At 35.9% G+C, this 27028-nt stretch overlaps 1 protein-coding gene and 1 long non-coding RNA gene across 4 annotated transcripts in view; one reads left to right on the top strand and one right to left on the bottom strand.

Annotated features, from left to right (window-relative positions):
* LOC106528344 (uncharacterized) lies at positions 1–10962 on the top strand. Of its 3 annotated transcripts, none has more exons than XR_001311487.1 (4): positions 1–45; positions 119–177; positions 255–385; positions 10890–10962. It is a non-coding gene; the product is annotated as an uncharacterized LOC106528344 (long non-coding RNA). The 3 variants fall into 3 exon arrangements; XR_001311488.1 differs by lacking the exon at positions 10890–10962 and adding an exon at positions 5116–5199; XR_001311489.1 differs by lacking the exon at positions 10890–10962 and adding an exon at positions 4933–4964.
* slc24a2 (solute carrier family 24 member 2) overlaps positions 5657–27028 on the bottom strand; it is a 27198-nt gene continuing 5826 nt past the window's right edge. Inside the window, exons 3-10 of the mRNA XM_014023494.1 lie at positions 16556–16591; positions 16246–16357; positions 16024–16107; positions 13668–13747; positions 13404–13541; positions 11253–11342; positions 10883–11049; positions 5657–7248 (exon numbers count right to left, since the gene is read on the bottom strand). Of these exons, the coding sequence (XP_013878948.1) occupies positions 6999–7248; positions 10883–11049; positions 11253–11342; positions 13404–13541; positions 13668–13747; positions 16024–16107; positions 16246–16357; positions 16556–16591 (957 nt within the window). The 3' untranslated portion in view covers positions 5657–6998. The remainder of the gene's footprint in view (positions 7249–10882; positions 11050–11252; positions 11343–13403; positions 13542–13667; positions 13748–16023; positions 16108–16245; positions 16358–16555; positions 16592–27028) is intronic.

Below are 27028 nucleotides of genomic sequence, written 5' to 3'. Positions count from 1 at the left end.
TCTGTTGTGTTGAGACTCAGAAATGACTTGTGGACTTAGTTTGGGGTGAGTGTTTGCAGCTGCTTCCATTGAAATGTTCACTTGTTGACCTGACTTTGTTGTTTTGTTTCCTGAACAGAATCTTGGAGGTTGTGTTTGTTCAAGCAGAGCTTGTATGTTGTTTGTGGACTAAAGGAGGTAAGAAGAGAAGTCGGTCTTCTGTTGGTCCAATGTCCTGCCTCAGTACACTCATGTTGTGTCTTGTTGTCCTGCAGCTCAGAATATCCAGAACAGCAACACACATGTTGGCTTCCCACCACCAGATGGCAGATGGCTGAAATCTGTCAGCTATCCCCAGAATCAAGTCACAAGGCTTTGTTTCTCTATACTCAGTCCAGAGCAGTAGGTGAGCTGACGTACTGATTATTTTATCCTTCAACACAACTAAGCTTTTTCCTTATTAAACAACATTAGTCTCATAATAACAGGACTTTATTCTGGTAAAACTATTGTAATACTGTGACTTCATTCCTGTATTTAAAAATAAAAAAATCATTTTAGCTTGACCCTAATTCGTTGTCGTACATTTACTTAGAAAATATCCCAAAATCTGTTAAGGTTTGAGCAGGAATGAACTCAGATCCAGATGCAGGATGATGTTTTTCTAAAAAGGTTTATTTAACAAAATGGAACAAAAGCTGACAGGGTAGCAAAAACAAAAGGAATTCAAAAGGTACAGGGGAACAACAAGGAGACCATAACAGGAGGTAAAAACCAAATGAACCAGTGAGTGTGTGGAAAGCTGGACCAGAATACAAACAGAAGAAATGAGGAAATGAACAACAGCTGGGAAGAGGACTGATTGGGAACCACTAAGTAGGTGAGGATGATGATTGAACAGGTAAACAGACTGAGGAGAATGTGTAATGATGCAAGGAGGACATAAGAGGGATGACAAACACACATCCTCACAAAATCAGTGGTGGGCACAGTTCCCCTAAAGCACAAAAACACTAATAGGGGAACTAGTTTTCTGACTAGTGCTTTAGGGCTTTTGCTAATTTTAACATTTATTAGTAGATTAGCACTTGCTAAATTTATAGGCTATATTTAGAAAAACTGAGGTCTATAAATGTGATCAACGTGAGGGTGAAAGCTGTCGCACATTTTGTTCATTTGTGTCACTTATCCACCAGGTGATAATATATGAACTCAAACAGCTGTGGAATGTGAATGATAAGTATTAAGAGAGCAACTGACAACATGTGACTCATGTTGTCTGTTGAAGAATTGTTTATAGGTTGACTGGGTTATTTTAGTGCTTTAGAATTAGCTTTTGCTGAAACTTTCAGTGCATTAGTGCTTTAGAATTAGGGGATCTAAATATGTGAGTTTATGTTTTCGTGGAACTAATTTTTAGGTTAGTGCTGCCCACCACTGCCCAAAACAAACATACAAACAAACAAAAAGAACAAAAAAAATGCAGGTCTAATTCCAAGCAACTAACCACATCTAAATGTTATTTTTCACCAAAAGCTCAGCAAAGAATTGCTTTTTCAGCTGCAACATTTTCACGTGAGAAAATTTTGATCCACATGTTGACGTTTGTCTTCATGCTGGACGGTGAGGGCAGCACATGCTCCCAAGTTGTCACAGAAGACAAATGCAGATTTAAAAAAAGCACACAGGCCAGTATGTCCCTTTCTGGTTGTCCGCAGGTGTCCAGGTAATCTGTGTCCCATGGCTGTGATAATGGCAGTAAGCCAGGTATATAACTCTGTAAGGAGCTTGTGTCAAAGTAAAGCCTGTCACTTACTGATCGATGACACTGCAAACTGCTGCTGAAGTAAGGGAGATGGGATTATAATTAAAATGCTGACATATAATGCGGGGGGAATATACACAATTAGTTCTGCGATCATCTCTGAGGTGCTGATAAAAACAGCCCAGGATCAGCAGCTTCACAATATTTGCCTTTTTTATTTTTAGGAAAACATATTGATGCTGAGAATCCTAACAGGTCCTTTATAATTTCCTGGAAGCTCTTTTTATAGCTAATTGAAGACTGACTCTTTGAAAAAAGGGCCAACAGTTCCAACAGAGTGCAACATTCAGCCACACAGGTGCCCTCAACACCCCCAGCTTTGTTTAAAATATTTTTAATTTTAGATGCATGACGTATAACAGAGCAGAAAGTGATTCAAGTAATACACAAAAGCAATTACTTACATGACACAGAGGCCGTTTTGCCTTTTTCATATAAACACTTTTAAATGCACTCATTTGTCCAAACAAGCTTTACATTAAAATAATTCATAAAATCAAAATAAAAAGAAAAATAATTATCAGAAAATATTACTGTATGAAATAGCTAAACCTGAACTGGTGTGTAAGAAATAAAACATGATTTTTATAAACTAATGCATGCATAACTCATCGGAAGAAACATATCTGTTTCTGCTTCTCCATTTTTATCATTTACAAATGATTTAAAAAAAAACATAGATACCTTTTTAACATCAGGGATAGTTGGGGTCAACTTTAAGTAAAGTTCATTTCACATTCAATTGGGAAAAGATACAATTAAAAAAAACCTTTAAGTAAAATATGTGTAATTATTTGTGTTTTTACAGAAAAAATAGAAACCAAACGGGAAAAAATGTCTATGTGGAAAAAGAAGCACAAATGCTAATTCCTATTTAATAATTAGATAAATCACTTTCAAGACCAGATTCTCCCTCCTAGGTTTTCCTACAGATTATTAAAAAATATTAAACAGAACACATTTAGAATTTATGTTTCTCCTATTAAGATTAAATGAGCATCTGACTGTTCCTCCATTTCTCTAAAAGAATGTTTTAAAGTACAACAGAGAGGCTTGTTTACTTCAATGATGGTAATTTTTGCTAATTATTCTGAGTTCAGGGCACAAACTAACTGTTAAAGTTCAGAAGCAAAAAAGGTACAAATTCTGAAGACATAAATAATCAGATTTGCTAAAAAATAATTGTCACTAATTTGGATGAAATTAAAGTCAGTTAAGCTAAGGCAACGACCCTGTTGTCCTAGCTTAATTATATGTTCCCCTTATTTTTATTCACTGAAAAATACAGTGGGTAAAATAAGTATTGAACATGTCAACATTTTTCTCAGTAAATATATTACTAGAGGTGCTAATGACATGAAATTTTCACCAGATGTCGGTAACAACCCAAGTGATCCATACATACAAAGAAATCAAACATAAATGTCCAGAAATGAAGTTATTTGTAATAATGTGGAATGGCACAGGGAAAAAGTATTGAACACATGAAGAAAGGGAGGTGTAAAAAGGCATGGAAAGACAAGACACCAGCTGAACTCTCTCAGTAATTAGAAAGCAAGCCTGCCCCTTGTCAGTGCAAATTATTATCAGCTGGTTCAGCCCCAAATGATGGCCAGGTATCACACAAGAACCATCTGATGATGGGTAAAAGTAAAGAGCTCTCTCAAGACCTTCACAACCTTATTGTTGCAAAGCATAATGATGGCATCGGTTACAGAAGAATGTCTAAACTTCTGAAGGTTCCAGTGAGCACTGTTGGGGCCATAATTCAGAAGTGGAAAGAACATTATTTCACCATAAACCGACCACGACCAGGTGCTCCTCACAAGATTTCTGACAGAGGAGTGAAAAGAATTATCAGAAGAGTTGTCCAAGAGCCAAGGACCACTTGTGGAGAGCTTCAGAAAGACCTGGAATTAGCAGGTACGTTTGTTTCAAAGAAAACAATAAGTAATGCACTGAACCACCATGGCCTGTATGCACGCTCACCACGCAAGACTCCACTGCTGAAGAAACAGCATGTTGAAGCTCCTTTAAAGTTTGCTGCACAACATTTAAACAAGCCTGTGTAATACTGGGAGAATATAGTCTGGTCAGATGAGACCAACATTGAACTGTTTGGATGCCAGAATACACATCATGTTTGGAGGTCAAATGGCACTGCACATCAGCCCAAAAACACCATACCAACAGTGAAGTTTGGAGGTGGGAACATCATGGTGTGGGGCTGTTTTTCAGCATATGGTACTGGCAAACTTCAAATAATTGAAGGAAGGATGAGTGGAAAAATGTACAGAGACATTCTTGATAAAAATCTGCTTCCATCTACCAGGATGATGAAGATGAAACGTGGCTGGACATTTCAGCAAGACAATGAGCCCAAACACAAAGTCAAGGAAACTCTCAGTTGGTTTCAGAGAAAGAAACTAAAGCTGCTGGAATGGCCCAGCCARTCACCTGACCTGAATCCAACAGAAAATCTATGGAAAGAACTAAAGATCAGAGTTCATAGAAGAGGTCCACGAAACCTTCAAGATTTGAAGACTTGTTTGTGTGGAAGAATGGGCCAAAATCACACCTGAGCAATGCATGCCACTAGTTTCTCCATACAGGAGGCATCTTGAAGCTGTCATTGACAACAAAGGCTTTTGTACAAAGTATTAGATAAATTTCAGTAAGTGTGTTCAATACTTTTTCCCTGTGCCATTCCACATTATTACAAATAACTTCATTTCTGGACATTTATGGTTTGATTTCTTTGTATGTATGGATCACTTGGGTTGTTACCGACATCTGGTGAAAATTTCATGTCATTAGCACCTCTAGTAATATATTTACTGAGAAAAATGGTGACGTGTTCAATACTTATTTTACCCGCTGTATATGACTTGTACAATTTACTAATCCCTGTAACAATTTGCACTTTTCAAGTAAATTTTACTTGATGTGTAACAATTTGTCTCAGTCCAAATAGCCCTAACCTGCCTGGAAATTACTGTTTTTGGATATGAATGTGAATATTTTGCCATAAATCCTGACAAGAAGGTGCTAATCACACCAAATTTGAAGTCAATAAATTATGGTTACATCCATCCAACCATTATCTTTTACCTGCTTCTTCCTTTCAGGGTCACAGGGGTCACTAGTACTCATGTCCAGCAGTCAATGAGGGGCGGGGTACACTTTGGACAGGTTGCAAGTCCATCACAGGTCCACACATAGAGACAAATCATTTACTCTCTCACTCACACAGGAACAATTTAGAGTTACCAATTCACCTAACAGTGTTGTTTTTGGTCCTTGGGAGAAAGCTGGAGTATCCAGAGGAAATCTGCACATGGAGAACATGCAAACCCCAGAGAAGACCCTGGGCCGGGATTCAGTCTGGGAGGCAACAACTTTACCAACTGAGCCACCGTGCCGCCCATTCACAATGATTTTTATTTGAGACAAGTTTCTTTAAATGGACAGCCAATAAATTATATTTACACATTCACAATAATGTTACTGTTACCATTTCATCATCTTTTACTTTCCCCACAAGACGAGTCAGTCTGACCAATCATGCTCTTGCCAAACTCTGCCCAGATACCAAGAAACTCCCCTGAAGAGACCCCTACTTGTCAAACGGCAGCCCACTGCTCCACATGTTCCCAAATGTGTCAAATAACTTCCCGTCTAATAAAGATGATTAAAATTAAGTAAATAAAATATTGCCATATTTTACTTAATTTCTTTACATAAATGTGACTTCAGTTGCTTGAGTAACAATTATTCAATAAATTCACAACTATGTCCATTTTATTTAATCCTGATGAGTAAATTGTTACTTGAAATGTGCTAGTGCAAATTGTTCTGAGGATAGTAAATTTGACAAGCTTTTTTTTCAGTGTTGGCAATTTAGTAACACTTTAAAACTAATCAACCTAAACATACAAACATTTTCTTAAAGGACAAAAAAATGCAAAAAAATAAATGTAATTTCTTTAGTTACACATACTTTTATTGAATAATAAATAGTTTGACAATCTTCAAAATGTAACATTTTGTTTTACTTTTTGAAAAAAAAAGAAGAAAAAAAACTACAGTACATGAGCACATTGTTTCACCATCCCATAAACAAATTACAGCCATGAAATAATACCCGCAAACATGGACTGTGACTGCAGACATGCGTGAACCTGATTCTCACTGCGCACAATCAGAAACCATGTTTTTTTTAAATTAACCTCCATCCATAACTGGACTCGTGATCTTTTACGAAAAAGTGTCAAAGATATTTAGTCCATGAGCTGTTTTACATTCAAACTTTGTCAAAGAAAACCAATGTTAACATGATTTTTTAACAACTAATGTAAAGAAAACTTATGTTAAACAAGAAAAATGCAACAGAGAATGCTAAATTTGTTGTTTGTCAGAGGTTCAAAAATCAAAATCCAGGGAGAGAATCTGTTCTAGCTGTAAAAGTAGCTAAAAGCAGACAGAGCCTCGTTCTTTAGCTCATTAGATTTTGTGAAAAATCCAGATATGATGATGTAAGCAGATATAATAAAAAGCTTAGGAAATTTACTACTGTTTTGTATTATTGCACTATAACATGAGTGGGATAAACATTTGTTGCTGCCAAATGTGTCCTTCAACACAAAACAAATTTTTATTAATGAACATTTTCTGTCTACAACATTGCTTTCTTACCTGGTTTCATTGAAAGTTCATAAATCACGATGGTTGGTTGATTGGCAGTTTTGTTATCCTTTGGGATTTTAAACAACAAAAACAAGCCCCAACCAAAGCGACCACCCTAACTTCGTTGCTTCCACGAGTGGCAACAGTTCTCCATGCACTGTCATCCAGTCCTTTAGTTAAAAATAAAAAGTCTCTTGCAGCATCAGCTTCCATTGTGGAGTTGCCTTCATCAGACAGGGCAACAAAACGTCGCCGCAAAGAGAGTCTGCTCGCTGCTTGGCCCGGCGTTGGTAATAAAAGTACAGACCTGTTTGTCTCTGTCAGAAAGTTGCGATGCAACAGCTTGAACCAGCAAAAAGTCCATTTACATCACAGCTCCTGTGTAATCTATATGAACAACATGTGTATGTGTGTGCGCACAGTGCAGGATCTATCGTGAGCATGTGAGAAACATAACAGGCTTATTGCACTCTTATAGTAAATCTGAGCATTCGGTCAGGTGTCCCTCTCAGACGCTGACAGGACACACCAGAACTTTGTCCTCCAGCATGACGCTGATGACCAGGAAGACAAAGTAGAGCAAGAACATGAGGAAGCCCAGAACCTTACTCATTTTCCACTTGCAAGCCGCGATGGATATAATGACAAAGAGGAGCATGAGGAAGAGGAGGACGATGGCACAGAACAGGCCGTTGCTGCTCACCTCCACAGCCTTGAAGTCATGGATGATGTTGTAGATGAGCCATGGGAATGGCAGGCTGCAGACAGAACCACAACAGAGGAGTTAGCTCATTTTTTCTTGTATCTGAACATAAAATAACCCTAACAGCTCTTTTTAATTGATTCGTTTCCCATCCAAGTCATCTCAACTTTGCCATGCTTCTCCTCCTGCATACTTTGTCCTAGAGCTGCCATTGTAATTTATATCTGTAAAGCCCCTGTGCCAAATGATGACTATGCCTTTTGGTGCCTGTGAAACTTACAGTTTTTGAAATATTAATGTTTAATAAATTATAATGGCAGTCAGTGGAGCCTTTAATTGGTCCAATACTGCCCCCTGCTGCTTCTACACAATATGGTACTGCACAATAGTTTTATAATATTTAAACTCAGTAGTTCAGTGATTACAATATTAATATAATTGTATTTTGATGTTTTACTGTAATACTGTCTTTATGTTGTCCTATTGCTGTAATATATTGCACTTAAGTGTCAATAATTGCATTGGCAAGGTAAACGTTTTCAGTATACATACAATCCAATCCCTGGGATTGTCCTCTGCCACAGCTCCTTTAGTCTCATGATGAGCACTGTGGGCTTTCATGCGGGAGATCAGGTTTCAAATCCAGCTACTGCAACTTTAACAAAAATCTCTTCAAACTTCATATTGTCACACAATTACCTTAATTACAAACACCTGCTGATGTGACATGCACAAGCTGGTATAGAAAACACATTTGAACTTGGTCAAAGTTCATTCTGAAAGTCCAATGCTCCTGCATACATTGTCCTACAGCTGCCATTGTAATTTCTCTCTGTAACGGTCCTGTGCCAAATGATTGCTATGCCTTTTTGTACCTGTACAACTTGTAGTTTTTGAAATATTAATGTTTCAACTTTATTCCAAATTCATGTAATGAGAGTCAATGGGGCCTTGTAATTGTCCAATACTGCCCCCAGCTGTATTCAACTTGGTACTGCACCATAGTTTTTTATATTTAATCTCAATAGTTCAGTGTTTACAATACTAATATGATTGTATTTGATGTTTTACTATAATATTGTCTTAATACTGCTCTATTGATGTAATATTATGCATTTTTGTGTCAATAATTGTATTGGCAATGTGGCCTCTTTTTGCACACATACAAACCAACCCCTGCCATCACCTTCTTCCACAGCTCCATTAGTCTAATGGTCTATGTCATGATCTCTCATGTGGGAGATCAGGGTTCAAAATCCAGCTATTGCAAAAAATCTATCTCTTCAAACTTCATATTGTCACACAATTACCTTAATTACAAACACCTGCTGACGTGACAGGCACAAGCTGGTATAGAAAACACATTTGAATGTGGTCAAAGTTCATTCTGCAAGTCCAATGCTGCATGCAATGACATGCTACATGGCAATGCACACTTGTTTTTACATCGTAAAAACCCAAGTTTAGTTCTATCTAATTATTCACATCAAGTGTAAAAACCCCATTAGAATCCACCACGTCGGTAAAACTGATATTTTTCTTAACTCCTCGTCTGTTTTAGAAATGCCAAATGATTTTAATTTATTTCATAATCGTTTTTAGTATTAAGGATTTTACAGAAGAGCTCTCTGGTTTTAGAAATGTGTCTTTTAGTCCCACAGTATGTGTTGAAAGTGTATTTAACACTTTTCAGAAGACCAAAGAAAGGAAGAGCCCTGGACCTGATGGCATTGGGGGGTCGTATTTTTAAGAACTGTGCCCTGCAATTGGCAGATATCTTTTGCTTTCCTTTTAATATGTCTCTCCAAACATGTACTGTAAGGTCCCCCAGCTGTGGAAACACTCTGTTATTGTTCCAGTTCCAAAGACAAAAACTGCTCAGTCTCTGAATGACTTCAGGCCTGTTGCCCTCACTTCCCAAGTAATGAAGTCATTTGAAAAACGTGTTAGGGAAGTGCTCTTGGCTGAAGTTAAGAAACATTTGGACCCACTTCAGTTTGCATATCGTGCATGCAGAGAGGTGGAGGACGCAACAGGAACTCTTTTAAATGTGATTTTAAAACATTTAGAAGGCACAAAAACTTTTGTGTTACTGCTTTTTATTGATTTTTCTTCTGTTTTTAACTGTTTCCAACCCCACATTTTAGCAGAGAAACTAAAACGTTCTTATGGTCTGGATCCAGGTCAACCAGTGACTGTGGAGCTCTCAAATGCCCGATCTCCCATTGTCCTTTAAGTCCCAGCACAACATTTCAGTCAAAATGTGATCTGGGCTTTGATTGGATTACAGCACCACCTTGATTCTTTTCATTTTCAGCCATTTTGTTGTACATTTACTGCTGTGTTAGGAACGACTGTCACAACTGCCGAACAGATGGCTTCACATTTGACTCCAGAAACTTTGGTTTCCAGAAAAGTTTGTGGTTGACTCAATGGCTCAAAGTGCCCAGGTCCAGTGGCTTCAAAACAAGCTCAAACCATCATTCCACCACCACCATGCTTTGTGCTGATGTGCTGTTTGATTTTTGCCAAACGTGCTGCTGAGCGTTGTGTGTGTAAACATCTCTACTATAGTCTTCATCAGTCCAAAGAGCATCGTTCCTGAGCTTTATTCAGATAAAACATTGCAAACATAAATCCAGCTGCTATAGCTTTTTTTAGCAAGAGAAAAACTTACGATCCTTCCAAACAAACCACTTGTTTAGCTCTTTTTTAATTGTTCTGTAAATTCAGTAGTGAATAATCTTTCTCCGTGTTGAATGATGAACTCCGTAGTGTTTGGAAATGACCCACTGGGCAAAGTATTTCTAATTTCTAATTAGAAATACTTTGTTACTGTACTTAAGTAGAATCACAGCTGTTTGGTGGTCCAGATGGGATTTGCCTGAGGTGGTCTATGCCTGGGCCAGCACCACTAAAGCCAAACCACAACCAAGCCAGTTGTGACATGTCATCTTAAAACAGTGCAATCATTGACTCACATCTGGTTGACACCACTTGCCATGCCAGCAGTCCAACGCATTCCCACTCCCAACAATGATGCTTGGTTCAGGTTCCCTCTGCGTTTTGACGCATTGGGTACCCCACTCGCATCAGTTATTGACAAGATGAGAACAAGGAGGAGGAGCCTGTTGTCATATTTTTGAAAAGTGCAGGAAATGTGTAACAACTAACTGTAATCCATCTAACCATGACCCCAAACCCTAAACATAACTTCTATTAACCCTGAATATCCAATCCCTGACTTAACCTAACCAGTAACCCTGATCCCTAAACTTAACCATGGACCCCAACCCAAAGACCCTATCAGCCCATCAATAACTGACTGAAATCCGGACACAGAGGGAACCTGACCAAGCATCAATATGTGATGAGTAGGGAGTGAGAATGTGTTGATCAGTCAGCCAGCAGTGCCCACACCTGTCTGCTATGTGGGGATCTTTAGCTCTTCCCAGATAGAGGTAATTGCTGACGTCTTTCCACCTTTGCACGGTGTTAACACACACGTAGACCAGTAAAATGCCAAAACATGTATCTGTTGTGTGTTTTTTTTGCATTTTGAGGTAAGATCTAAATTGTTTTAGAGCCTGGGAAAAACTATTTTTTACTGTGTAAGTAAAACCTAAAGGCTGAAAGAGGGTGAGCTTCTTTGCCACATGACTCTTTGTGATGTTCACCGGTGGACTCACCCCACAGTGATATCAAAGATGTTGGAGCCCACTGAGCTGGACACGGCCATGTCTCCGAGGCCTTTCCGTGCCACAATCACACTGGTGATCAGGTCAGGGATGGAGGTGCCAGCTGCTAAAATGGTCAAACCCATGATCTCCTCTGTGATCCAGAAAGTCTCTCCAACCTGTAAAGAAACAAAGTGTGGAAAGTTGTTTAAAATCAGAAAACATGCAAATAAAATAAAATAAAATAAAAGCACTATCAGTGCTTGGAATGAACAAGGTGTGCCTCACAGTTTTGTTCTAGGACCACTTTTGTTTGCACTTTATCAGAATATAATAATCAACTGTCTGTCCGGCTCTAAACTGTGAGTGTGTTGTCAGGCACCTGGTGAGCCCACCACACCATCAGATAGGAGAAGAAAGCAATCCAACAGATGGACCCGAGGAAAGTGATGGGAAAGAATCTTTCAGAGCTCTGAAAGAAATCAAAAGCAGCATCTCAGTCACACAAACAACCTTGGTAATAATCTCCCACATTCCTCCCAGGATGTTTGTTCCATGGATCCAGAAAAAACATACTTAAAACTAGAGGTGTCCCAGTACCAATACTGAAATCAGTAGAGGGCCCAATACCAGCATTTTTCAAATACTTATACAAAATTCCACAATACCAATACCAGTATCAGTGCTTGAAGTCACTGTGTAATGTTTAGGTTTCAACTTAATAACTACTCAGTATCAGAGTACCCAAGCTGAGGTACTTGTTGGAGAACAATTGGTCTGAGGACACGCCTACTTCAAACATTTTTAAATGATTCAAAATGTGCACATTCAGACGTGATCAATATTAGCTTTTGAACTATTTAGTCCAAAGCACAGCTGGACTTTGCTGTCATTAATCACAGTTTTCCATTTTCTTCTTTTTTAGTTACTGTTCGTTAAATTGTTTCTTCTTTTTATTTTATATTGAAAAACAATATTCTTCAATTGTTGAGCTCCTTATTTGCAGTTTTGAATAAGAATTTCCTCCTTTTTATATGAAAAAATATTTCATTTAAAAAACATTTTGACCAGCTGTCAGGCACTTATTACTGTTTTTTGTTAGCTTTATATAATCTTTCTCTCCACCATCCCAACGTTTTACAAGCACGAGGCAAAAATCCTGATGGCATCAAATTTTAAACAAATATCTAAAAAATGGGTTGGTTTTAACATTCAAATCTTTTTTAATGTGTTTGTGCTCTAATCTATAAAATGTTAAGTTTAAAAATAAAAGTGCCTCATGTTTTTATTTCATTTTACACAAAGTCTCAGCAACTTGAGAAAAATAGTTGCTTAACCTCTTGAGCAACACAAGTTTTTTTTTCATTTTCTATTTCTTTTTTTAACTTAAGCTCTGCCTGTTTAACCTGGACATGTTTGGTATCAAAAGAAAGCTAAGAATCTTGGCTAAAAGCTCATGGAAACTATTTTTACATTCACTGAACACAGTTCAAACATCCAGCAGTTGAATCAGAAAGTAAACAAACTGCACAAAATGTCATCATTGCAAATCTGTAAATACATACAAGGAAATCTGTAAAGGAAAAAAATATCATTTTTTTAAAGCAAGTCAAAGTAGATACCTAAATATGTTGTAAAGTGTTGAAAGTTTTTTTTTTCACTTGATTTTGAGTGAATATGATTCAACTGAAGTCAAACATTATTTCTCATTATTTTATATAATATATATGGTGACAAATATATGTTTGGATAATTTTTCAAAAGATCAAACATTCAATAACAAGTCCTTTCAGTCAGGTAAGAATAAATAAATAACTTTTGAAAGTAAAAACTTCAGATTGCATAACATTTAATAATGGTACATTACCTTTATGGTCTGTCCTGCGCAGAATGTCAAAATTATTTATTTATTAAAACCTCTGTAAGTTTGGTCCAGATTATTTTAGCAGCATGAATCACAGGTAATGTCCACAAGTGGATTTATGGTTTCCAAGACCTTTTAGCCTGATTCATTATGGTTTTAAATGGGTTATATACTGTCTAATGAAAAAATAATTCAGTTGAGAGTGAAATTTTTTTTTAAAGAAATTATGTTCCATCCCCAATATCTCTAAAACCACAGCAGCCGTTTGAATCCTTACACTTCTGATGAAATCTTCCAAGTGTTAGCTTTATTTTGATACCAAGATTATTTAGTTTGTAAAGGCTGAGATACACTCAATTACATTTTGGCATGGTATTTTGAGGAAAAACCTTAAGAAACCCCATTGGGACTTAATACTCTGCAACATGTGTTTCATTAATGACACAAGTCTAAATGCCAGTTTAATTGTATTTACTTGTTCTTGTGTGTTTATGAATGTCTTTACACCAGTGGTGTTTATTCTAAAGGTATGTTTAAAATGAACGTATTTAGAAATATGAAAGTTGTGATATTTTTAAAGTCGGGGATGCAGTGCATGTGTACAGGTGTGTACAGGTGTAGTAGTACAGGTGTATAGGTGTAGTAGTACACATGTACAGGTGTGTTCACCTCTCTCCTGACGTCAGGCAGCGTCAGCCACAGGGGGAGGACGATGGGCAGGATGACCAGATATGTGATCTGTTTCCTGGGGCTGTTGGGCCAGGCAAGGCTCAGAGGCTGGTCTTCATCCTCTTCTTCCTCACCCTCCTGAAAATTAATTAAATCCCATGACAGTTCATACAACGTATGCAGGTTAACACATGTCATCATGTCAAACCTTGTGGAAATCTCTAAAGCTAATCGAATGAGGAGGGATGAAGGTAAAACACACACCTGGTTTCCTCCTGCGACACCGTTCATCGGCGGTGTGACCTCCACTTCCACCTTTGAACTGTTGGGGATATTTTTTTCAACTTTAAGAAAAAGGAAAAAAAGAAAGAAAAGTGGTGATTTGGGTTTGCTTAAAAATTACAAAGAGATTTGTTCATTAATGTAACCTCATCACAAGGAAGAGATTTCAAGTAAGTCAAAAACAGATGAATCAGTCAGCTGATTATTTAATAACATTTGCAAATGATATTTAAAGCAGATGACTGTTGCTAAAAGGCTCTGAAAACTATGGAGGTTTTTTTTATTATTCAACCAAACAAAAAATAAATTTCAGTCAACAATTCTCATTCAGCAACTTGACAAAATGGTTGCTTCAGTCACTGCAACATAGTTTTTCATTTATGACACAAGTCTAAACCTCTTACATGAAAAACTGAGTTTAATGTCTATGTATTTACTTGTTCTCATGTGTTTTTAAGATTTGAAAGTCTTTACACCAGTTATGTTTATTCTAAAGGTATGTTTAAAATGAACATAGCGAGTCGATCACTTGAGCTCCACATCCCAGGGGAGGAGCCGAACCCAATGCACCTAAATGCATATTATCAGACATACAAATGATTGATAAGTGCCTTCAGGACAGTCTACACACAATGTTTGGGACTGATAACCTGTAATGAAGACCGCTCAACGTTTTGACAACATTTGAAGTTGTCTGCACTAACCAATATGGACACCTGGTTCCTCCTTTGGCCCCGCTCCGGATGTTCATGTTGTCTGAGTTCAGAACTTTTTCGATTTCAACCAAAAAAAAAGTTTCTGTTTTGCAAATATCTTTGATTTATTTATTTATTTATTTTTAATTACATTTTTGTTTGGTTGAATAATAAACAAACCAAATTACCACCATAGAAAACTTTTGAAGTGACAAAGTTTGTCAAGTGTGGGGAAAAATACTAATTCTGGAAAATGTAGTGCAAATATAAAAAACCAAGCTGCTGATCACAAAACCAAAAGAAAAGAAAAACATCCAGTTGAACTCATTATGATGTGAAATAACTGTGCACCATTGTTCAGTAATTTATGAATAATAATGATTTACTCATTCAACATTATTTGATTTTTTTCAGACAAGTAATGTCATTGGGCCTCATGCAAGAACAGGTTCGTGTTCTTATCCTAAATTTCTCTTACCTTTGTTTGTACAAAGGGTTCGTACGAACATGTCACGTCAGCTTCAACAAACTCTTCTATCTTCAGTAGGGCTGCCACAAACGATTATTTTTATAATCGATTAATCACCAATTATTTTTTCGATTAGTCGACTAATCGGATCATAYGTTAATTGAATATAAAACATATAGATTATCACGTCAGAATGCAGCTGCTATTGTATAACCATCGTTAGATTTTAGCTATATGGTAACTAAAAATAATTGCTGTCGAAGTCAAGTTCTGCTCTGCAGATATTACACAGGTTTCTCTTTCATTTTCTTATAATGATCCCACACTTTTGAGCTCCATTGTTGGGTAGCCATGATACCAGAGCCTGTCTGTATAATGTCTTGTGACGTCCACGGCCTCCCCCAGTTACCACTACTGTGCATGTGTGTCAAGGACAGAAAGGCAGATGTGGCAGTGGAAGGTGTCAAAGCAGTTTGGAGAGAAAAACAAAGTAAAGAATAAAAAAAAGAAAACTATTAATCGATTATTAAATTAGTCATCGATTATTTTAATAATCGATTAGTCGTCGATTAATCGTGGCAGCCCTAATCTTCAGGAAAAGTGTGTAAATGAGCAGAGTAAACTGATGAATGTTTACTGTCAACATAATTATGGAGTGTGATTTATTTTCAACTCGAAATATCTTCAAACTAATGAAATATAAAGTTATTAATGCATAACATCCGTCTGGATAACAGCAGACTGACAGCTCGTAAAATATACGACAGGTCTTGACCACTGAATCTAAAGAAACTGAACTGAACTCGTGAATCTAAAGAAAATCTTAGAATATGAAAACATTGGTGAATGCCACAAATTCTCCTAAATCACTCGAACGCACAACTTAAGAACAAATCTGTGTGTACGAACGGTTTTTGCATGAGGCCCAATGTGTCTGTTTTGGAAAAATAAGGCTGAGTGATAAAATACTGAAGCCCTCTGTGGTGTCCTCATGCGTCCCTGTTGAACTGTGACACTTCCTGTCAGATATGAAGAGACTGTTGGTGCAGTGAGCGCTCTCTGACACACACATCCCTGGGATGATTTTTTTTCGTCATTCTGGTGAATAGATTGTTAAAAACGTCTCGTCTTTCTTATTGTTTTTTTTTGCCATATCAGTGTCACAGTTACACACCTATGCCATTGGCACTGACTGCATCTTCTTTACATTTTTTCTTGGCCATTTTGTGCAGGATGGATGCCTTCTCTTTGAAACGTCCTGTAACAGAAGGTTTTGGTCAGACTGTAACGAGGCACTTGAGATGAGGACAAATCAAGTGAGTGAAACAAAGAAACAGTTTTTTTTTTATCCTAACCGTTTCCAAGCATGAGATAATGTGTGATGAGTGTGTCAGACCTTCATTACTGAGGGGGTCCAGTGTGTGAATCATGAGCTGGAAGATGCTGTTCCTCATCAGAGAGTTGTGCAGAGAAGCGCAGCTGCCTTCCCTCTGCAGCCTCGGTTTGGCCTGCAGAGAAAAAAAGAGCCGTATACAGTAAATATGAAAATCATTTTACCACCATTTATTCTTGTTTTCACTCATTTGTTCAGTTATTTTAACAAAATGAAATGATCGTTGGCAAAGCATTTTTCTAAATCTAACATTTGAAACATTTATGTTTGAGACGTCTATATCAGTGGTGAAGACACACAAAATGAAACTCACTGTCAGTTTGGTCTCATCGTCAGCAGGGGGGTTTACCTTCAGGAAAGAGATATAGAAAGAACATAAGAAACATGTTTCATATAACATGACACACACCAATATTAAAAAAAAAAACAAAAAAAAAAACGAAACAGAAACACTGATGAAAGTTTGATGTTTTTGTGTCTAAATAATAAAACTGCTATTTATTGCAGTGTTAATAAAGTTTATTATATATACAGGTTCGGTGTTATCTGAGAATTATTTAAAGATGTCTGGTTTGAACAACCTGCACTGAAAAAAATAACTTGTAAGATGTACTTGAAGAAATCCTCCAACAAATTTGCTCTAATGTTTGTTAAGTAAATTTAAGTTCTAAAAATTTGTGTTATATTTACTCATCATTATCTAGTAAAAGTTAAGAATATAGTTAAAGGTTTGTGAATAAATCAGGTAAATTTCACTTAATTTGCTCAATTAAATCTTGTAACACATGCTTGATCAAATTAAGTAAAATTTACCTGATTTAATCACAAATCTTTAACTATTTTTAATAACTTTTACTAGATAATGATGAGTAAATATTACATGATTTGTAGCCTTTAAATTTACTTAAACATAAGTGCAAATTGTTATGAGAATTTTTTCAAGAAAATCTTACAAGTTCTTTATAACAGTGCACATGCATCAAGCACAATATTGTAGCATTACAGCTCACAGCTACAGAGAGAGGTGGAACTCATGTTGTAGTTCAAGACTTCACCACCAGGTGGCAGGTTTGAAGAACCTTTATTGGATTCTTCTTCATGAACAACACAGACAAAGTGAAACTCACAGGTCTTATTAATGACTAGGCCTACCACTCTCACTTATGGTTACTTCTGCTGAACGCTTTAACACAAGTTAACAAATAATGAACACACAAATCAGAGTAACACAACAGACTAATTGCTGAAAGAACAATGCTAACCAATTCCCTACAATTATTTAACGACAAATATGAATCCTACCCACAATCCTCCACTGCAGTCACATGACAAACAGCCAAACACAGCAGAATGCTACAATATGCATTCCCTGTTCCCTGAAAACTAAATATCACCTACATTAGCCATCAAACTATTGCACACCAACAAATGTTTTAAGCAAAAGAAACCACACAACTTATGTTTCATTTCGACCATGTCTTAGAAGAGTAGAAGTTACTTAATATATTCATGTTTATGTGCTGTCCAGAAAAAGCACTTAAATATTACTGGTAAAATAATATTAGCATTTACTTATTTGTACAGTAATATTGATATGTAATATGATGCGTATTGTTTATTTAGTAAATTCTAGTAGCTTAGAGATTTTGATATTTTTTGTAGAATTTAAAAGAATAATTAAATAAATGTTACTACACCAAAAAATCTTTTTTTTCAGTGTGCTTCACCAGGCAAAAAGAAAAATCGTCATAAAACATGTTTAAACTTTTACAACTTTACCATAAATTAAATTATGAAAAGTCAGAGAGACAGAAAAGGATTTAAAAGCTGCTGTTATCAGTTGTCCCGTGGTCAGACAGTGATGATAAAGCAATAATACAAAGATTAAACATAAACAAAAGTATGCGGCGTAAAAGAAATAAATTATCCAAAAGTTTAATACAGCTTCAAATAAAAAAAACAACAATCTTATAACTTAAGGTTACATAAAAAATAAATCCACCTTCATTTTTTTTGTTTCAACTTTTATTTCACTACAGATGCTCAGTGGAAACATTAGTTCTTTCTTTATGTTGTCAACTTTCACTTTGTTACCTTTTCAAACCTGCAATTTAATAAAAAAACAGTTGAATTGAAAGGAAATAACTGCTAATACTGAAGGAAAAAAACTAAATGTTATTTTATACAGCTTTTTTTCAACAGGTGATCATGGAATAACATTGTTTGTTAGTGAAGCTCTTCAAGGCTCTGAGGAACAATTATAAACTGAGGATTCTGAGTTTATCAGATGTGTGAGAAAAAACCAACCAAGTGTCTAAAAGTGAAGTTTATTGATGAAAGTATTGATTGGATTTTGACATATTTATCTTAGAAATAAATAACATCCATGTGTGCTCAGTGAAGTTCATGTTTAATTTCAGCACGTCATTTAAATTAGATTCCAGAATCGATCCTTCCTCCAGCCAATAAAACAAAAATACATCATCTGCTGGTATACTAACAGAGGTAAATCTTTTTTGTATAAACTGACAACTACATTGGCACGAGATGCACAAAATAAAATAAAAATACAAAAGTAGTCTTAAGTTAGTCCTGCAATAAAGGAAAGTTTTCTCTGAACTTAGCTATATATTTGTGTGTCTAAACTGTGCATGTATGTGTGAGGGAGAATGGCTGTTTTTCTCTGTGTGTCCCTGTGATGGACATGAGACCTGTCCAGGACGTCCCCGCCCCCCTCTGACACGGTGACAGCTGGAGACCTGAACCAAATACAAAATTAACCTTAAGGACTTTCACTGCTGATGAAAAAAGGTTTGTGAAGGTTGCTTTACAGCTCCTGTCAGAAGTAAAATGGACGCAATGACAACTTTAATATTCAGCTCTGGACAAAATGAAGAGACCACTGGGTCTGAAATTCTTACTTCATGAACTTTTAGGTTGAAGCTCTTCCACCGAAAGGAAAGCCAGAGGGTTCCTGCTCAGCTTAAACACTGAACGGTTCTCACTAATCTAATCCTATATTTAATTTATATAGAATATCAAAAATCTCACCGCCTGAGACCGACAGTCCAGGTGTAGAAACACAAAGTGAAAAGAGGGAGCACATGGGGAGATGTTCAGGTGAAAGTTTGAGAAAAGGCCGAGGATAATATTTGTTTATAATTTCACACAGATGCTCACTGCATTAAAACTTGACCGCCCCCCCCCCCCAAAAAAAAATTAGAATTATAAAAAAGAGATTGAGTGCATAAAAAGTATATATTTTTTGTTGTTAATTGTTACAGTTTCAAAGCATTACCCAAAATAAATAACAAATAGTGACAAAGCTGCAACCTTTCTATCATTGTTTACAGAAAAATATTCAAACTTGACTTTAAAGGTTTTCAAATGAAAGAATTCGTCTCCAAAGCAAACGTACAAAAAATAAATGAATTTGAATGTCTAATAATTAAAATATACATATTTTAATTAATTTAAGGGTTTAAAGGAATGAAGCATCTTGTTTAGAGGAACAGACTGTACATCAGTCTGATGTTTTTTTACTCGTTCCTCTAAAAATATTGTGTTTCTTGTGAAAACAATGAGACAGCTCCTTTAATTTTAAGAAATAATTATTTTAAGGTTTATTCAGTGTTAGATTTTAGTCAAATGTTTCGAAAAACTTTGCCATTTATGCTTTTAGTGCGTGAACAGATTGCTGTAATTGTTCGTGTCTCAGATCAGTTGTCTCTGCTGATGGAAGAAAAACTGCTGCTCACATTTAAACAGGAAACATAAATAAAAACCAGTGTTGGTCTCATTCTGTCCACATCTTGTTTGTTTCAGTAATAATTGTAATGTTTTGTTGTCGATTTTAAAGGTTATGACACTTTTTTTAATCTCCCCATCATCACAGGACAAACAGCCGGATGTTCCATGATCACAAGTCTTGCAGTTTCTGGTTGCAGAAAACTTTCACATTATAAATCTTATTAAAAAGATTTCTATTTTCCTTTTTAAATGTTGCAACATTTGTAAGGAACATGCATCTGTGGCATGAGCAGTAGAGCTAAGTATGTGGGCAGAGTTGTAAAGTAACTAAGTACAAATACTTTGTTACTGTACTTAAGAAGAAATTTTGGTTATCTGTTATTTATTAATTATTTTTCAGCGTACTTTTTACTTTTACTCATAACCTTTTTTTACACAATTATCTGTACTTTCTACTCACTACATTTTTTTAAAAAAAGTAAGAAGTAGAAAGTTGTTAATCCTATTTTATTCTGAGTTGTTATTGCTTAAAAATACTATCCTGATAAATCGTGTCTCCTGGATAGAGTGAATTTAATTGTGTTTGGATGAGAAGTATAAATATATACCATAGTGACACACTATTATCTTGTACACAACCCATCACAGCTGCACGCTGTTAGAAAATATGTTTTTTGGAGAAGTCACCTCCCAATAAATGTCATTTTGGAAAATCTAACTGCTCACTTTTACTCAGTACTTTTACTTGTAATACTTAAGTAGATTTTGTGTCAGAAATTTACTTTTGATGCTTAAGTACAAAACATATCAGATACTTTAAGACTTTTACTCAAGTAATATTTTTAGAGAAGACTTTAACTTTTACCAAAGTACTTTTATGATAAGATACTTGTGCTTTTACTCAAGTATCACTTTGAGGTACTTTATACAACACTGCATGTGTGACGCGCACATCAAAAATTTGCCAAATCTTCTCTACAAACAGTGTGTTCTGCTGCTGCTGTTAACTGTTTTGAGCTTGTGGTGCTGTCAATCAGCTGCCTGCTAGAAGCTTTATTGTCAAAAAGCATTGTTACAACAAAGAAATAATCTATTAAACTCTAATTTTCTTTACTTTCTCTGATAAGTTTATAAGTTTTGCTGAGGCATTAAACACTGATGCCGACAGCTGACACAATGAAACCATCGATGACATCATAAATGCTGTAAATGTGCAGAAAGCATATAAACATTTCACTGCACTTGTTACTGACTTTCAGGGGAGCTACTGCTCAGGTTGGATGCTCTCAGAAAAAAACAAACACCCAAGTTAAAAGTGCTGACGTGGGAACATCAGATTCACACCCAGACTTCCCACTCATCCCAATTACCACCACGCCACCGAGGAGCAATCAGATCAACTTTCCCCTCTGCAGGTTTGCTCTGCGTCCCCTCCTCCTGACTGCCGAGCTGTCAGACTTATCTGAGATTACCACTTTTAGACGGCTGGTGTTTCAGGCCTGCCTGCGTGTGAACTTCTGCAGAGACCCTCGTGGGTCAGGATGCTGTCGCCCCCCCCCCCCCCCCCCCCCCCCCCCGTCAGCCAATCATCTTCTCCACCCATTGCTTCTGATGAAAAGATCATTTCAACGGATTCCAGCAGCTGTTTACAAAAAATGAAATGAATATTTTCATTTTCACAAATGAGAGGCCTTTACTCTCTTATTTTCTTCTTCTTTCAATTAAGAGTTTCAACCCAAAATGTAGGTTTTCATCCAAACTTTCATTTCTGGGATCAGGATCAGATATTTATGTTTGTAAGAAGAAAGCGTCGCTCCGCAACGTGCTGGAGTGTGTTTGCTGTCGTCAGCGCAGGTAAGCAGTTGATTAGGAGGATCAGAGAGGATTGCTGACTTTACTGTTCTCAGAGAGCAAACCTGCAGATGTCCCCATCACCGTCCCCTCCACCCACAGCCTGAAGGTGCCGCATCAGAACCTTCGAACCCTCTGCAGACCGCAGCAGTTTGGCGCAAAATGAAAGCCAGGAACTCAAACGCTGCTTGGCTGCAGAACGTCCTGCAGAGTTCTCCTCGCCGTGGATCTGCTGATTCCTCCTCCCCCCCCAGGGAGCATCTGGCTATTATTAGTGGCTCTAATGGGATTGGGGAGAATTAACCTGGGGGATTACTCAGCAGCCACTGACACATGAGGGCAAGGCAGCTGGACATCAAGTGCCGGACGACAGGAGGAGAAAAGCTGCTCTTGGGGCTGAAAGGAGACAGGTTGGAGAACAGACGATTGCCAGAAAGGACACGAATGTCAAACAGAACTCGCTGATGTTTTTATATGAATCCTTTCAGTTTCAAGATCCTCACTTCAATCAGTTGGATTTGTCATAAAATAGGGATTTTTTTACCTTGTAAAGCAAAATGCTTGGATCTGCTGAGGTGGGGTTCTGTGAAGAAGTTAATATTATTTAATATTTTCTTCGTTATAAAAGCTTTTTTACTGACTTCATTTTGGAGACAGATTTTAATTCTGATCAGATTTATGAGTTAAGTTCTGGAGCAGGGCCAAAGACTGAAGTGGATTTAAAACAACTCGAACAATAAAAACACACATGAGGTGCTGTAGCAGTGTGCAGGCTGGGACACTTACACAAAAATAAATAAATAAATAAAAACCTTATGTGTTGGATTTACCGAACCAAGTTCCACTCGACTGAGTTGAGTAAATTTAAAGCAACATTCCCATTTATTTTTAAAGGAAAGTAGCTTTACCTTTACTCATTCAGTTAAGTGGAAAATGTTGACATAACTTGCTCAAGTAAATCCAACAATCTGTTTTTACATTATAATATAGATGACATGTAATAAAAATCAATAAAATTATTAATCAATGAATAATGAGAATATAAAGTTGTTTTTAGTTTAAAATCCTGAAGTTGCTTGAAGGTTTCGGTCCATTCGGACCAGAACATCCTCCCATAAGAACAGTTTCTTCCCCTCTGCCGTCAGACTCGAACATTTAGAACATTCAGAACATTTAGAACATTTAAAACATTTAAAACATTTAGAACATTTAGAATATTTAGAACATTTAGAACATTTAGAACATTTAGAACATTTAGAACATTTAGAACATTTAGAACATTTAGAACATTTAGAACATTTAGAACATTTAAAACATTTAAAACATTTAGAACATTTAGAACATTTAAAACATTTAGAACATTTAGAACATTTAGAACATTTAGAACATTTAGAACAGGTGACTGTAAAACTCTGCCTTGGCCACTTTATCACTGGTTTCTTAAACAGCACATCTCTGACTATATTGTTTTTCTGGTCACTTTTGGATCTAACTGCACTACCCCAAATATATTGTCTGCATCGAATACTGTATTGAATTCTGTATTTTATTATATTTTTCTTTATTCTTTTTATTTTCTTTTTTTTTTTTTGTTATATTTTATACCTATTACACCTTTACACTGAAGCAAATTCCTAGTCTGTGAATCCTGTTCATTGACAATAACAATAAAACTGATCCTGATTCTGAAGAAGTCAGTAATCCAGTTTGGTCCAGGCCCTGTTCACACCTGCCATCAGCTCATAAACCTGGTCTGGATTAAACTCTGTTTCTCCGAACTGAAGAAATAAATCATTAATTGGTTATTAGGCTGTTGAAGCTTTCATGCTGTTTATTACAGCTTCATCAGAATCTGCTGCAGCAGTAAAACAACAGGAAGAAACTGGAGACGTGTTTGTTGTTGTTTCGATTTTGCACCATTTTCACTGTGTTTAACAGCTTGTGATTATCTGGAAAAAATTACGCAAGTCCTTTAAACATTTTTGGCTTAAAATGTAATATTTTCAGAGAACAAACACAGATTATTTGCTGCACCTAAATAAATAATGTCCAAGTTGCATGGTGGATTACAGGCAGTCAGCTGAAGTTGATTTCTGCTGTGGATATTTAATATTTTTACATTATACACAAAATACAAACAAGCCCAGTTAGTTTTGTAACTTTGCTTGAGATATTATTACCATTGTTTGACTTTCTTTAGCTCATGTATTTATTTTGTGTATGTGTGTGACTTTGTTAATAAATGTGTTGCATATAATCACAGCACGAGCAACATAATGAGCTCTCCAGGCTAATCTCCAGATTAAATCTTGCCTCATCCACACCTGGTTACATGAAGTGATTAGTTTAATCACTGTGACCAGATCATGTCACTAAGTTATCGACCTGTCTGTATTACACAATGAAGGAAGAGCAATGTAGCAGAAAAAAAAAAACGATTTGTTGTTTAAACGTGAACAATGATAGAAGTTCAGGCTTCAGTAAAAATAAAAAAAACTTTAACAGATAATTTCAACCAAATTTTGTGGAGACCTTTCAAAACAGATTCTGATCTGTGTTAGGATGTTAAAACCTTAGATGATTTAAAATTATTGTTAAAATGAAAGATTTAAACAGATGTATATAGTAACTAAGTACATTTACTTCATTATAGTCCAGTTTTTTGAGAATGTTTAATTGTAATGTTTACGTTTACTACGTTACATTCAAAACATAAAAAATATACTTGTATTTCTTTCTTTTAAAATTAAACACCTCATTACATGCAAATTTAAATATGACCAAAGTCATCATGAAAGGTGTTGTTTATGCACTCTAAAAAATGAAGTGTATAATTTACTTACGTCAACTGGTTCCACTTAACAGACTTGAGTAAATATAACACAATTTACATATTTTCTCTAAATGAAATTGTGTAAAATTGCTCAATTCAACTCAGTTTATTGGAACCAGTTTGTAAGTGAACTCAAGACTTGTTAGTGTTTGTATTAAAATACATTTATTTTTACTTTCCTAATTATTGTGAGCAGTTTTATGACTTACAATTAAGTAATTTTCTTATCAGTAAAAATTTTTTTTTACCAAAGTCATTTTGTATTAAAGTGTTTTTACTTTTGCTTCTTTATTTATTGTAAGTAGATTTAAAAGTTTATGTCTAAATTTTCCAGAATACAGACAAGAACAAAGTAGGTTTTGCTCCTTATTATCTCAAAATTTTCACCGATTTGTTTTTCTTCATTTAAAACTTTTCAGAACTGAGCAATATGTGAAATCTTGGCATCAGCCTGGTTACACTTTATTGTTGGCCGTCAAAACATTTAATAAAGCAGGAAGTAAATATCCAGGGGTTTATAGTAATTAAGTACATTTACTTTGTTACAGAACTTGAGGATTTGTAATTTTACCAACTGAATTTTTAAATAGCTACTTTTAATTTTATTTTGTTACATTTTAAAGCTAAAAATTGTATTTTTGCATCTTTATTTAAAATATATTTACTTTAAAATGTAACACCTACTCATTACAAAATTAAATCTGTTCATACTCATCATGAAAGAAGATGTTTCTACACTCTAAAAATTGAAGTGTTTAATTTACTCAACAAAGTCATATGAGCTGGCTCCACTAAGCCTAGATGAGTGAATTGAGCAAAGAATAAACAAATATTGCTCGATTTACTGAACCTGGTTTAGTGGAACCAGTTTGATTCAATAAATTCAACAGTTTATTTCTTAGTGTGTAAAAGTACTTTTACTTTTACTTTCCCAATTTTTGTGAACATTTTTATGACTTTTACTTGAGTGGTTTTTTTCAACAGTGAAATTTATTTTTACCAAAGTCATTTTCTGTTTATGTAATTTTACTTTTACTTAGTTTTTTTTCCCAAGTACTTTATAGACATGAAAATATCCCAGCTTTGACTGTAGACTGTTCAAAAATCGCACACTGGATTTTAAAGAAAAACCTGCAATGATTTCCCTACTTTTATCCTAAGTATTTCTTTGAGCACAAACTGTTACGACTTTGACTGAGGGTCATTTAGGTTAGTGTGTGATCTGAGATATTTTTCATCCTTTATCCTGAGCTCCTTGTGTTTCTGATCTTTCCCAGCTCCACCAAATTTGATGAAAGCCATTTGTTGTGTAATTTTGCAGACTGTTGAAAACTGTTGTCTTCCCATCGTCAAATTCAAGGTTTTTAAATGGTTTTTATATGTACACACATGTAAAACAAATCAACCTGTACTTCTGGAGCATTTCTCCAGCATCCTAATCCTCTTTAATGGAGGACATGAACTGAACACTGTTACATCACTTCTGTCCTGAGAGCCTAACTGGTCTGAACAAGGTCACTAAAATAAGTGACTGAAGATTAGGTCTGTTCAGACAGCGTGAAGGGAGCTCTGTCCTTTCTGTTAGGCCTTGTTCAACAGTAAATACTTATTTAAGGTCATTAAAATATATTTTAAAAAGGGTTAGCAAGACAGACTCCAGGTTTAACACCTTCTCATACCAGCAGAGCAGAACTATATGGAATCAGTTGCCATGTTTGTTTATTCTGTCATAATAAAAGAAAAACATACAGGACTGTGCAAATGTCATTCTTTTTTATGATTCTCATGAGCCAGAAGTGGTCTCAAATGATATTTTTCAGGCTTTCTGAGGGTTTTTTGACATTTATTCAGGGGGCTTTGGTTACTTATTGCACCAAATGCTAACTGACTGTAATGACTTATTCACAAGAATGAGGAAGCTGGACAAACAGATGACAAAACAAAAAGTACTAAGCCTAAAAAGCAGCAAACATTTTTTCAAACTCAAATGAGATGTTGATAAAAATCCAGTGCAGACCAGACATGGGACCTGGGAGACACTTCATTTACTGCACGACAAGCTTTCAGCTGATAAAATGATTAACGTTAAACTGTGTGTTTGTCTAATTACTGTGCACTTGGTTCCTTTTGAGATTTTTATGGGGCTTTTTATGTCAGAAAGATTCGTAGATCAGAAACAAGTGGCTTAGCAATAAAGCAAAGCAAAGCAAAACACACATAAAAGATAACTCTTCAAACAATCAGGCACATGTCTGAATATAAATGACCACAGTTCATAGAAGCCAAAAATAAAACCTGAAACCTAACCCTGCCCAGTCACGTGTCGAAGTGTCCTGTGCAAGGCACTGAGCC

Source organism: Austrofundulus limnaeus, unplaced genomic scaffold (assembly GCF_001266775.1).
Source record: "Austrofundulus limnaeus strain Quisiro unplaced genomic scaffold, Austrofundulus_limnaeus-1.0 Scaffold372, whole genome shotgun sequence".
In the NCBI taxonomy this organism is placed as follows: domain Eukaryota; kingdom Metazoa; phylum Chordata; class Actinopteri; order Cyprinodontiformes; family Rivulidae; genus Austrofundulus; species Austrofundulus limnaeus.
Note: the sequence above shows the minus strand (reverse complement) of the source record. Positions and strands in the feature narration are given on the sequence as shown.